The following is a 13,791-nucleotide window of genomic DNA, read 5'->3' on the forward strand; positions in this document are numbered from 1 at the left end:
TGCCGACCTCCCCGGTCAGAATCCCTGAAAAAATTCAAAGTAGCCAGGCCATGCCCTGACCATGTCCCAACTCAGGCTCTGAGTGCCCGCATCTACCCCAGAGGATGTGTGAACCAGGGGCCACGGCCAGGGCTTTGGAAACTGATGACAGCACTGTCCAGTTCATCTGCCCTCAACATGGTTCCTTTCTCTCCAGCCACCCTGTCATCCCCTTGCTCCTGGGGCCGGCATGGCACTGGTGTAGCTTGCTCAAGAGGGACAGTGACATGTAGCCATGCCTACCCGCAGGCCGCCCGGGGCCCCGGCTGCACGGGTGCCTTGATGGGACCTTCCGGATGCTGAAGCACTTGTGTCCCCATAGGGATCTTCTGTGCAGCCCCACCAGCCATCAAGCACGGGACCCACTCTGGAGGACACACCAGGGCCTTTCCCTATGGAGTGACCGTCAGCTACACCTGTGACCCCTACCCTGAGGGGGGCCCGGCCTGGGAGCTCAAAGGGCAGAGTGTCCTGCACTGCATGAGTGACACTCATGGCCATGGGGTCTGGAGCGGCCCTGGCCCCCGCTGCGAGCTCACAGATCCTGCTGGTCAGTGCCCCTTGTACAGTGGCCTGGGCGCAGCCACCTGTCCCATGTGTCCCTCCTGCTGGGTCGTGGCTATGTGCAGTTTGGAGGCACCCACAGGGGTCAGGTTGTTCAGAGTTGCAGGCCCAGTCCTGGGGGGGGCCTCTCAGACCCTTCCCACTGGGGAGTATAGGAGTGGGGGGGGCCGGAGGCCCAGGTGGTCTGGCTGTTCTCCCAGAGCCCAGAAGCAAAGCTCAGGCCCTCACTGCCACTTTGGGGAGGTGTCCTGGCCCAGAGGGGCTGAGCAGCGCCCACAGGCTGAGGGTGGTAGGGGCCAGGCCAGGCATCGAGTCCAGGCCCCCAAGTGCACTGGGCCTGCGCTGAAGCCCTGGGCTCCCTCAGCTGGCAGAGCTGGGAGATGGAGAGGCCCAGAGACTGCCCTGGCCTGGGGTCCCCGCACATGGGTCCCTGAGGCTCAGCAGGGGTGCTCCCCGCTGGTGTGTGCAGCTAGAGGACATGCAGGGCCAGGAGGAGGCTGGCAGGCAGGACCTGCCCTCTTAGGGCCCCCTGCACTCGGTGCTGGTGCCTCACGGGGTCCAGAGAGGGAAGGGTGGGGTTGACTCGCCCTCCTGGCATCTAAGCGTCCTTCCTTGTGTTTGGGGAGACAGAATGCCCACAGCCTCCTGAGACCCCCCATGGGCAGCTGGTGGACACGCATGGCTCTCCACACCGCCCCGGGATGGTGGTCACTTACACATGTGACCCGGGGTACCTGCTGGTGGGCCAGGCCTTCGTTTTCTGCACACACAGGGGCACCTGGAGCCCTCTGGCCCACCACTGCCAAGGTGTGTACAGCTCCTCCTCTCTGCTGTGGGGGTGGGGGCTGCATGGATTGGGGAGCCTGAATTCCCAATCTGGGGGGGCGGTGGACGAGCAGGACCAGGCAGGAGGTGGCGGCCCTGGACCTCAGTCACCCTAGCAGGTGCGCAGAGGGTGGCCCTCAGGGACAGCTGCGAAGTGTCCGCAGCCTTGTGACAAAGAAGGCCGAGCAGAAGCCCACGGGGCCTGGGCTCCTCCTGCTTGCCCTGGGTTACTGTGAGGACACTGAGGCCCTAGTTCTGCGGGCTCGTCCTCCAGGCCTCCGAAGACAACCCGCTCTCCTGAGGGCCCCTTAGGACTCCTCAACCGTGAGGGTTATCTCCCAGTAGGGGATGTCACACACGTCCTTGGGCTGGTCTTAGCACTGGTTGTGACGTGGCTGCCAGCTCTCTGAGGAGGTCCCGGAACCATGCCTGGTCTGGCTCTGACATTGACCCCTGTGTCTACTGTCTCCTTGTAAATGGCATTTTCTCCACTTTGCAGACATAAGTGAGTCTTACCTTGTTTGCTTCCTTTGAAGAAATCCGGGTGAAGGGCAGGGATGGGCAGCAGGAGTCAGAGGCTCAGGAACTGGGGCGGTTGTCCTGTGGTCGCCCTGGTCGCAGGGTGGCCCTGAAGGTCTGGGCAGTCTGGTCCCCTGGCCCTCTGGGTTGGGACCTGGATACCAGGAGGCCGGCTTGGGTGTGTCCGCTAGGTTGGACACGCTGACCAGCTCCCTGTGGGCCTCCCAGCTGCAGGCAGAGACACCTGAGGTTCGGGGACCACCAGGGCCCACCTCCATTCAGCTGTAAGGGCTCCGGAAAATGAGTGGTTTCTGTTCTCTGCAGCTGCTTCCACACAGTGTAGCTCTGTCCTCAGTCTGCACTCTCAGCCCACCCATGGTCCTGCCCCCACCCCCGCCGCCCCCATCAACTGGGGCTGGTCACCCCACAGAGTCTCAGGCTCTTCCCCCAAGGCCTGTTGTCTGGACCTGGGGCTGCAGGGCCCCAAAGTCTTCTAACGAGCCCTGAGGGTGTCTGGAGGCCCAGGGCTGTGCTCTGAGCCACGGTGACAAGAGCAGCACTTGCATGGCCAGCAGAGTGGGTGAGCTTGCTGGGCTCAGCAGTCAGTCAGGATGGCTCACGCCATCTCTGCCCTGAGTTCTGCCAGGAGCAGGACATGACGGAGCCTACTGCAGAGTTCTGGCACCTGCAGTTTGCTGTGAGCTGGGCCTAGGCTGCCGCAGTGTGGGAAAGACCCAGCCCCCACCCCCAGCCAGCACAGGACCTGGCCCTGACCCCGGCCGCAGCTCGAGGGGCACTTTCGTCCCTCTTGTGCTGGGTCCCTGCCTGCACAGGCAGCGCTCGCCCTTGACAGGAGCGGCCGTCTCGCCGGGCAGCTGGGTGTCCTACAGCTTCCCGCGCAGGGTCCAAGCCCCACAAACGGGGTCATCTGCCTCCTGCCTGCCCTTGCAGAGGTGAACTGCAGCCTCCCGCAGCTCCTGGAGGGCATCCGGCTGGAAGGGGGGGGCACGTACCGCTATGGAGACAGCGTCACGGTGGCCTGCAAGGACGGCTACACACTGGAGGGTAGCCCCCAGAGCCAGTGCCAGGCGAACCACACCTGGGCGCCCCCGCTGGCCGTCTGCACACCCCGTGAGTACAGGTGCAGGGAGTGGGCCTGCACCTCACTGTTCCAGGCGTGGTGGGCGCTCAGGGGCGAGGAGGCCGGACTGCCCAGAAGTCCCTAGCAAGTAGGGTTAGAGCAGGCAGCAACACTCCCCCACCCCACCCCTGTTGGGGCCCTGGGAGCTGTCTGTGCCCCTGCACCCGCTGCAGCCTGGCACAGGGGCTGGGCCTGTGGGGCAGTGCCATGAGCCCCAGCACCCTGCTGAAGAGCCTCGGGCGCTGAGCGGGCACGGGGCCCTGGTTAGAGACCTGGTATCCTGAGTTCTGTGCAGAGAGCCACAGGTGGGGGAGACAAGAGGCCCGGGGAGGAGTGAAACGAGGGTCCAGGCGCGGGCCGTGGCGAGGCAGCCATGACCCACAGCCTCCACGGCTCTGCTCAGAATCAGGCAGACACACAGAAACACATGCAGAGATGGAGGACACTCTGAAAGGGAGCGTGGGTTGAGGGTGGACTCCTCTCTGAGCTGTAGTGAACTGTCCTGCTGTTAGTAGTCATGCTCATGGCAAAACATGAAGGTAGGAAGGACAAGGTCCCACCTGTGTAGGGTGAGGTCAAGGGAAGCAGAAGACAATTCAGGACACTGGAGACTGGGTAAGCTGGGGGATGCCGCCGGTGCCAGCCACTGTTGAGCTCTGGCTCTTGTCTCCTGCAGGCCTCCCAGTGGCCCTCATAGCCGGTAAGTCCTGCGGGGTTGCTGAGAATGCTGGGACCTCACCTGGTAAGTCCACTTGGGATGGGTGAGATGGAAAGGGGGGCAAAGAGCTTGCCAGGAATCCAGCTGAGAAGTGGCAAGCATGGCCCTAGTGGCGGGCGCGGTGGGCACAGTAGGCACGGTGGGCACGGCACCCCAGAGTACGAGTCACCATCTGGTCTACCACCCCGGCCCCAGCCCTGGCCCTGGCCCCTGCCCACTGTCAGGGTGCGAGTATCAGCTCGCACCCCGAGGGCAACGCACCTTGGGAGGCTCGAGAGCCCAGCTCTCACTGCAGTGAGCGGTCACTGTCCTGAGGGTCACTGCTTCACCCCACCCCCATGCCTAAGGTCCATTCCTCCCAAATGCACAACAGGGACGACACTCCCTGGTGCCAGGCTCCCCTGGGGCACTGGGCTTGTCCCTGGATAGACTTGGGGACTGCGGGCCCTGAGCCAGTGGGGGTCTCCCCTGCCAGGAGGGTGTCGGCCAGGGCGCTGGACCTACCGCATCAGAGGCACTTAGGGAGGCCACTGCCCAGGAGGAACAGTCCCTGGCACAGGCCAGCGGGGACATGCTCCCCGGAGGGAGGTGGGCCCTGGCAGCTGGTCTCACCTGTCTGACCAAGGATTGGGCAGCCCGTGGTGAGCCTGAGCCCCGCTGACCAGAGCAGAGGGGCCCTGCCAGGCGGGCGGGTGACAGGGTCTACGGCCCGTGAGGGGTGGGGGGCCGAGGGCCGTTCTGTCCTCCCTGCACTGACACCCGTTTTCTCCTAGGCTTGTGCCTCATCGCCCTCGTGCCCCTCGTCACCACTGCAGTTTCCTGCTGGGTGATTGTAAAGTGCAGAAAGAGGTGAGTATAGCCGCACATCTGGAACATTCCAGAGCTGAGCTTGCCTCCCCTTGGAGCCAACGTAAAGGGGACCCAGAGGAAAGCTGCGGCCTGCGTGTGCCATGGGGGTGTGAGGGCCACTCTGCAGGCCAGCACCCCGGGAGGGACTCGACTGTCGCCAGACAAAACAGGCAGGAGGGCTGTTCCCAGAGCTGGGGCCACTGCCGGACAGCCGAGTCTCAGTGGGGCACATGGTTGAGGGTCCATGAGCACCATGTGCTCTTGGCCTGCCCAAGGTCTGCAGGCTCAGGGCAAAGAGGCACTTGGGACTAGGCGAGGACACCCGCCCGCACTGGGGCCCTGGGGTGCCCGGGGCTGGGCATGTGGTGGAGGGGCAGGGTGTGGGTGGAGGGGTGGGGCGTGGGTGGAGGGGCAGGGTTTGAGGCAGGATGTGGGTATGGGGTGGGCCATAGGGTGGAGGGGCCGGGTGGAGGGGAGTGGGATGGGGGGGAATGGTGGGGCCCAAGCTGAGGCTCCACCCTGGTGCCAGTGGCCATAGGGGAATCACCCCTCCAGAGCTGGCATCCAGGCTACCCTATAGCCCACAGTGACGCTGGACATCTCAGACACAGTGTCTGCAAAGCAGACTTGCACAGCAGAGGTTCTGGCCAATGGGGTCACCCCCCACTGTACTCCTCTGCTCCCCCCACCTCCCCCTCAAGGTCTCCCTTACTCCCCCTGTGTCCTCTCCTGCTGCCCCCCACATCCCGTCCCCTGTCTCCCACATCCCCTCCCCTGCCTCTCACATCCCCTCCCCACACTGGCCTCCCCTGCTCCCCCTGTGTCCCCTCCCACTCACCCCCACATCCTCTCCCCTGCCCCCCACATCATCTCCCCTGCATGCCCTCCCCACCAAGGTCTCCCATGCTTCTCCTGCATCCCCTCCCCCAGCTCCCCCATATCCCCTAACCCTGCCCCCATCCCCTCTCTCTCCTCTGCTCCCCCATCCCCTCCCCCTGCCTCACACATCCCCTCCCCCTGCTCCCCCGCATGCCTCCCCCCAAGTCTCCCCTGCGCCCCTGCACCCCCTCCCACTGCCCCTCCACATCCCCTACCCCTGACCCCTGCATCTTCTTCCCCTGTTCCTCCCACATCCCCTCTCAGCTCCCCCATCTTCTCCCCCTGTACCCCACTCCCCTCCCCCATGCTGGTCACTGCAGATGGGGCTGGTGCCCCCTGCCTGGTGTTGCCCTGCCCTTCCCCTGCTCTACCCCTCTGCTGGGCTGGCAGGTAGGTTTTGTCCTTGTCCTTGACTTCACGTTGCACCGCCCCTTGAGTTTCCCTCATTTGGCTGCAAACTGCAGATGTTCGCCTTTGCTGCAGCTGGGTAGTGTTCCACGGCTGTGGCGGCCCGCCTTCATCTGCCCATCCGCGGGCACCTGGGCTGCCCCACAGCGTAGCCCCTGTGGGGAGCGTGGCAAAGGCCAAGGGCCTCATCTCGTGGATGGAGAAGGTTCTCCTGGGCGGCCCAGGGGCTGCGGTGCCTCCACTAACTCTTCAGGAACCTCCTGCTGCTTCCAAAGTGCTCACACCTTTCCCAAGTCCCTCCGGCAGGGCACTGCTCCCCACACCCTGGATTCCTCCCCACACCCTCGAGGTCCTCCCCACACTCTGGGGTCCACCCCATACTCTGGGGTCCTCCCCGCACCTTGGGAGTCCTCCCCACACCCTGGGGGTCCTCCCCGCACCCTCAGGATCCTCCCCAAAACCTTTAAGGTCCACACAGCCAGCGGCCCATTTCTACCTTGTCCCGTGGATGAGGCCGGCTCTAGACATCCCTTCTGAGAACTTATGGCCTCTGGGTGTGAATTCCAGCGTGTGTTTCCCACATGGCTGCTGTGACGGGCCCACTTCAGGGACACCACAGCCAGGCCCCACTCCCTGCTCCGGCCCCTCCCACATCCCTGCAAACCAACCCCAGCCAGAGCACTGCGGCCTGTGCAGCCATGGCCCTGCCATGAGGACAGCCACAGCAGGGAGGCTTTGGGCTCACACATGCTGCCTGCCCCACTGGCAGCCTGGACACCCAGTCAGCCCCATGCACTGGCCCCCCCAGGCTGGGGTTGGCCTGGCCACCGCTGCTGTGGCCCTGCTGCCCCAGATGCCCTGCAGGGAGACGTCGACCTCATCCTGGATTCAGGGTCCCCTTCTGTGCACCTCAGCCCCTGACTCAGCCTTTATCCCATGAGGTGGGGGCCCCCAGTGTCCCCAGAGGGTGTGGTGTGAGGGCCAGGAGTGGCAGTTCTTGGGTGTACCATTTTCCTCGGCCCTTGTCTGGCATCACTGACCCAGGGCTGGGCCACTGCCCCCCTGTGGGGCCTGAATCCTGCTCCCAGGAATGGGAGTCAACTGGGGAAGCCTGATGTTGGGGGCTGCCCCGCTTGTTGGGGTCCCCATGGAAACGGTACAAGGGGTGCTCAGGAGCCACTCACTGTGGCCAGCACGGGTCCCTGATGCCCCAGAGCTGGACTGCGACAATTCCTGCTGGCCTGGGGCCGGGGTGTCTGCCTCTGGAGCTTGGGGCACTGGCACCCGTGTGGAGCAGGCCATGCCCTGCGTCTCCACACAAGCACTGCGTCCACGCCCAAACCTACACGTGGACTTTTCCTGATCTTCCTCCTCTGCTGGTCAGCAGAAACATGGATGAAAAGCATGAAGAAGCGGCGGTCCACTTAGGTGCCTGGAGTGGCGGCGGTGGGTCCCGGGCGGAGGATACGCAGTGGGGCAGCAGGTACCTGATGCTCCTGCCAGGCGCAGGTTGGGATGGCGCCGTGCGGGCTGGATGTAGTGTGGGCAGGAGAGAGGCTGGCGCACCTAGAGGTCACAGCCCCTGCTGACCTTGTGTGGTCAGGCCCACATCACTGTGTCCAGCAGCAGCCCCTGTCTCGGTGCCACGAGAGTTTGGGGAGCAGAAAATTCTTGTTTCTCTGTACATACCATTGGGGGGCCTCCAGTCCCCTACTCCCCTTGTGGGGGTGTCTTCAGGCCCCTGCTTCCCTCATGGGGGACCTGTGGGCTACTGCCTCCTCGTGGGGGCCTCTGGGCCTCCTCCATGCCCACCCCTTTACCTCTCCCCGGGCCACTGCCTCCTGCCTCCCTCCTGCCCCGGCCTTGGCACTCTGGCCAGCCCTTCGCCTTCACTCATCAGAGATGCAGACCCAGGCTGCCACGCAGTAGCAGTCAGTCTGCTATAATGAAGGTATGAGAAGGGCGCCCATGGCCTCACAGGTGGTGGCGGCATAAACATGGGACTACAATCCCCAAAGGAGGACGTGCTTCGGGCTGCCTCACTCCCCATCACAGCCCATCAGGCGTGGGCCCCTGACCTGTAGGCCCAGGGGGTCCTCTCTGCAGCAGTCCCACGTGGGACCACAGGCCAGCCCTCCTGAGCTCTCGCCCACCACGCTTCGTGGCCAGTGGACCAAGTGGGCATATCCTGTCCTCTCAGGGGCTTTCCCTGACGGTGCCCAGGTCAGGCGCCCGGGAAGGCTGCAGCGCCCAACATCCTCAGCTTCGCGCCCCTGCCCCCGCCCCTGCCCCGCCCCCACCATGGAGCCACGCCAAGGCCACTCGCCCAGATGGGGCATCACCAGCGTCTGTGCAGCTCATCCGAGCTTTCGTTTTCAAGGGTTTCCCATGCGTGACGTCCTGACTGGCAGAGTCTAGAACCTGCAGGCAGAGAGTGGGGGGCGAGCCCCACAGTCTGAACACGCTTCTGCTGGCCCAGCGTCAGCTCTCATCTGCACACCCGCCCTCTTCCCCTGGAGTAGGCACAGGGAATGGATGCTTTGCCGGTCCCCACTGTTTCTAGAGGTGAGATTGCTCACTAACAAGGTGTCTGGCAAGGACCTCCCTGGTGACCCAAGGGGTTAGGATGCAGCACTGTGAAGCTATTGGCAGCCACTGCAGCACGAGTTCGATCCCCGGCCAGGGAGCTGACTCACAGGGTGCAGCAGACCTCTCCTGTCTCCTGCTGCTTCCCTCAGCAGTAGAGTTCAGTAGATCCACCTGTTCTGCTCCCCACTCTGTCTCTGGTGAATCTTCTTACCCCCCGCACCTCTGGCCTGCACCTAGTTATTGTATGCATAAATAAATATTTAAAAATAAATAAAATTTAAATTCTGTGATGGAGCTGACATTCATGGGGACTCCAAGCATGCCCCTTTGGGGAGCATGGCCAGGCTGCCCATGCCCCAAGGCGGCCCTGGCATCTCTCCAGGTCCACAACCTCAGGGCGTGCCTTGTGCCCCCTGACCCCTGCAGAGCCTTGCTGACTGACACCCGCAGGCTTGCCTGTGCCAAGGCTGACTTCTGCACGGCCCGTGCCTTTGTTGTAGCTTGTGAAGTGGATTCTGCCTGTTCCCTCGTTGGCCCAGGTGAGACGATGGCAGTGGACTCCAGGACAGCAGCAGCATCGTTGAGTGCAGCACACCTGGGCTGCCGCTGGTCGGTGCTCCACGCCACTCTAGGAACGGTCTTCCTGAGAAACAAAGTTTAAAGAATTAGAAATGACATGATTAAAAATCGGCCACAACATCCATCTGCCAAGGGAGAGGGCCCTCCCAGATGTTGAGAGAGGGCAGCTGCTGGGTACCTGGGGCAAGGCAGGGGAGGCCAGCGGTGCCGTGGGGAACCCGAGGGCCCAGCAGACACGATGCTTTCGTGAGTTTGTGTTTCAGGTGATCCCCTGAGCTCTGGCCAGGGCCCTGGAAGCTGCCTCAGCCAACCCTGTGGGGTCACCTCGCGGCTTTGCATGCGGTGGTGTCAGGCATGAGCTTGGAACTATGTGTGACGCTCAGTGGAATTTTCTGTTTCCACTATCTGAATGTAATCACGGGGTAGAGTGAGTCCCTGTTTACTTTCTGACATTGGCCCCAGCCTGGAGGAACAGGGGTGCCTTGTTCCTTCTGAGAAGCTTCCTCCTGAGGGGTGGGTCTGGAATCCAGATGCAGCTGAATATATGCAGCAGCACCCAGTATGGCCAAGAGGAAGGGTGTCCGGCTGTGCACAGGGGGAGACCTCGCCGGTCTGTGTCCGCTCTACCAGGCCCAGCAGGAACTCGAGCTTCCCAGCCCTTCCTGCTCCACCTGTCTCTGACTCAGCGGCAAGAGTTCTCCCCATTGCTAGACTCAAAGGGCGTGGCCTCCCTTACCGACACCCCGACACCAGCATCCCCTATGCACCTCCACTCCAGACACAGTGCGGACCGTAGCTCATGAGGCAGATGATTTCTTTGGGACGAAGTTGGACCAACTGGTGGTTAAAGTCCCATTCTTAAACTTGAGCGCATCTCCCACATTCCTGCCAATGGTAGGGATGACAAAAGTATGACCTCTGCCTGGCTCCTAATGCTGGCCCTGGGACTTCTTCCCCAGTTACTCTGTGACAACCTACAGACACCTCCGAGGCCCCAACTTCCAGCTTTGTTGGGGGCACTGTGTCTGCTCCACCTGCCCCCTAACCCCCCCATTCTGCATAGTGTAAGGGTCCGAGTAATGCAGGGCCACCACCAAGCTCCCACACAGGGCATTGTCCCAAGGCAGGGGCCCTGATATGGGCGGGCCCTCCATGCGGAAGGCCCGCTCCTAGGCACAGCACCCGTTTCCCCCACAAGCCAGCACTGCTGGCCACCCTGTGAGGCCTGCTGCTCCTCTCAGTGGGGCTGGTGCTCCCACACCCCGACTTTGGGTAGGAGACCAAAGGGCAGGGCAGGCAGAGGTCCGGAGTTGGGTTTGACCGAGAGTGGGGCCAGTGTATGGGCAGCTAGGCTGGTGCTGCCCTGGATGAACAGGCAGACTGAAATACACTGCTGAGGGGAGTAGCGGGTGAGACAGGAGAGGTCTGCTGTGCCATGTGGGCAGCTCCCTGCCTGGGGATTGAACTTGTGCTGCAGTGGCTGCAAATAGCCTCACAGGTTGCATCTTAACCCCTTTTACCACCAGGGAGGCCCCTGAAACCTTTTCTAAATGTATTTTTGTCCTGATTCACTTAGAAAAATGAGTGGGTTGAGCTAACAAAGTGGGGGAAATAAAGCATTACATGGGGGGGGAGGTGCAAGTCTGGAATCTCCAGGCAGCACAAATCCCCAGAGCAGGGCTGAGTAGCCGCGGGGTGGAGGGTGTATGTGGCCAGGCAGATAAGCGACTTGGGTTGGCTGCAGAGGAGGCCCATGTCTGTTATCTGGGGGACCAGCTTTTCTCCCAGACCCGCAGGACCCAGGGCCCGCCCAGCGAAACAAGCGTTGGTGGGAGACAGGTGGGGGGCCGGGACCCTCGGGCATCCAGCAGGGCCTGCCAGGGAGGCTGGGCCTGCGAGGCTTGCCTGCCCCACGGCACTGCCATGGTGGCGCAGGTGGGTCCAGGCACTTGCTGGGCCAGGGCTCTCGAGTCAGCAGTGTCCACCCATGTGGACAGACAGCCCCTCCTTCATGGGAGGTGTGCCCTAATGTGGTGGGTGCCAGCCCCTGAGATTCCAGCCAAGACATAAAGACCAAAGACGGGAGCCAAGCTCGGCCAGGGGAAGGGTCCACCGCCAAGGCTGCGGGGCAGGGGGCTGCCTTGCCCTGCCCAGGGTGTCTCTGCAGGGGCTAGCCTGCCCCCCCCCCATGGCCCTGCTCAACTCTGAGGCAAGGTCACAGCAGGTGGGTGACTCGTGGAGCCCCCCAGGCCCCAGGGTGCTCAAGGAATGCACCGTTCTGGGCGTGGCATTTTATTAACTACTCAGTTGATTCCTCTGCCCAGCAGCCCCCAAGACGGCAGCTTGGCCCCCTGGGCCGTCAGCTCCTCACAGGTCCCTCTGGTCATGTCCCCCACTCTGCTCTGTCCCCCTAGGAGCCCGACAAGCAGGATGCGAGCCCAGCTTCCAGGCTCTCTGGCTGTCCATCAGCCAGGACAGTGGCCCTGCACCCAAGGGGTGCCTCCTGCTCACTGTCTAGTCCTGGAGCAGCTCCTGCTTGCCTAGGGCCGGGGTATCTGCCTCTGTAGCTCGGGACACTGGTGTCCACATGGAGCAGGCTACACCCTGCATCTCCATAGGAACACTGTGTCCACACCCCAAGTCTACATTCTTTTCCTGACTTCTCCTCTGCCAGTCAGCAGAAACACAGGCCTAACAGGTGAAGCAGCAGCAGTCCATGTGGGCCCCGGAGTGGTGGTGGGCCGGGGCCCGGCTGGAGACGTGCAGGGGCTGATCACTTGTTCCTTCGAACCCTGAGGCGTCTCCAGAAAAGCAGCAGGAGAAGCCCTGAAGGGCAGCCTCCAGCAGGCAGCAGCAACCCCCACCCCGTCAGTCAGTATCCCCCTCGGTTCCCACAGCAGCGCGTCCCCATTTGTGCCTCAGTCTGCATGCCCCCACCCTGGTGCACAGGAGTGGGTGCACTGGGCCTTCTGGTCCGCCAGAGCTGGCTTTTCCTGGCTGTGTGTGGAAGCACATGACCGTGCACAGTTCTTCAGAGATTCAGCATTGGGACAGGCTTTTGACGCACACTGGTCAGCTGGCAGGACTCTTTGTCCAGTGGTGCATGTGTGCCCGGTGCAGACAGAGGTCACGAGAGGAAAGGCCATGCTTGGGTGCTCGAGCACCCTCACCTCGGGTGTGAGCCCACGCCCGGCACTGTGGGAGTTCAAGGGGGAGCTCAGCGCACCCAGCACCTGCGGCATAGAGAAAAGTAGCACAGGCAGGGAGGCGATGGCATCTCTCCAACGTCCATTGCAGACTTCCTGACAAGTCCTCCAGCCCTGTGGGCTGTATCTGAGACGCCTGTGCACCTCTCCAAGGACGTCTCCCTCTCAGCTCCAGGCAGAGCCATCTCAGCTGGAGACTCACAGCCCTCCCATCCACACCTTCTTCCTGGTGAGTCTGGAGGGCTGTGCGCTCCTTATCGGAAAGAGGAAACATAATAGAGAAGTCACTGCCATGCACCGGCCCCTAGCCGCTTATGCCTCTGCACACCCACCGCTGGCCTGAGGTGCTCCTGCTGGCAAGCATGGTCCCCCGCTGGAGCCCCAGCCCCGGTACCGAGGCTTCACGCCTGCTGTCTGCTCTGCTGTGACTCTCCCCGACACGCATGCCCTGCACGCACTGAGCTGTCACTGACGAGGGAGCAGCGTGACGCGGTTCCTTCTCCAAGTCACACGGATGTGTGAGGCCACTGAGACATTTCCCAAAACCCGAGCGTAGGCTGGTGTGGACACTAGCCGGGACATTCCTGAGGGTGCGTGTCCCAGTCCCTGCAGCCTTGCCTGCTCAGTGTCTCTCTATCCAGGTGTATCTCAAGCTGCGTATCTCGCTGGAAACCACCGGGTGACCCAATGCCAGTGACACAGGCCTCGCTGGTGGCGCAGCTGTTAAGCACAGCACTATGAAGCTATCCACAGCCTCTGCAGCACAAGTTCGATCCCCGGCCAAGGAGGTGGCCCACAGGGTGCAGCAGACCTCTCCTGTCTCCCTGCTGTTCCCCTCAGCAGTGGATTTTAGTGGATCCACCTGGTCTGCTCCCCATTCTGTCTCTGGGGAATCCTCTCACCCCCTCATAGTTCTTTACCCCAGTTCTTGTGTGTGTAAATAAATAAAAATCTTTAAAAAAAAAAAAAAACAAACTACTTTCCTTCTTCTCAAACTATTTCCTTTTATTGGCCCAGGGAAGTGAGCCTGGCTGTCTTGGCAACATTAGGAGTCTTCACTGCACGTGTCCTGACTTCCCACTACCACTGGGATTGTGAGTGCAGGGCACCCCAGAACTGCGTGAGGGCATGAAACAGGAACGAGGGGCTGTGTCTCTATCCTACCAGATAAGCGTGCCATCTCCCCTCTAGGTGGCACAACTTGGCTTCGCACCTTCTGAGAAAGAACATCACTTGTTATGCAGCTTCCCGGCTGGGTGTGCTCACTGTTGGTTCTCGCAGGTGGAAACACAACTTTGTGGCCTGTGGTTGGTTTTTACAGCCTTAATGGTGAGGCAGGGTATGGGCCGGTTCCTCTTCCCAGCACTTCTCCGGCTGTCGGCTCTGCTCTGGGCCCAGGTGTGCATCATGGGCTGCAGGTGCTGGCCCTGGACGCTCGTGGCAGGAGGGCAGAAAATGCCTGACTCTTGACTCAC

At 62.2% G+C, this 13,791-nt stretch overlaps 1 protein-coding gene across 1 annotated transcript in view; it reads left to right on the forward strand.

Annotated features, from left to right (window-relative positions):
- Positions 1-6,882, forward strand: part of LOC119234695 (complement receptor type 1-like) — a 53,286-nt gene extending 46,404 nt beyond the window's left edge. The window contains exons 41-47 of the mRNA XM_054690684.1: positions 362-589; positions 1,234-1,410; positions 2,899-3,078; positions 3,765-3,788; positions 4,580-4,655; positions 5,855-5,924; positions 6,751-6,882. Coding sequence (XP_054546659.1) covers positions 362-589; positions 1,234-1,410; positions 2,899-3,078; positions 3,765-3,788; positions 4,580-4,655; positions 5,855-5,924; positions 6,751-6,882 — 887 coding nt within the window. The remainder of the gene's footprint in view (positions 1-361; positions 590-1,233; positions 1,411-2,898; positions 3,079-3,764; positions 3,789-4,579; positions 4,656-5,854; positions 5,925-6,750) is intronic.
- Positions 6,883-13,791: the final 6,909 nt, after the last annotated feature.

This window comes from Talpa occidentalis, unplaced genomic scaffold (assembly GCF_014898055.3).
Source record: "Talpa occidentalis isolate TD23 unplaced genomic scaffold, MPIMG_talOcc4v2.1 talOcc4.8, whole genome shotgun sequence".
In the NCBI taxonomy this organism is placed as follows: Eukaryota; Metazoa; Chordata; class Mammalia; order Eulipotyphla; family Talpidae; genus Talpa; species Talpa occidentalis.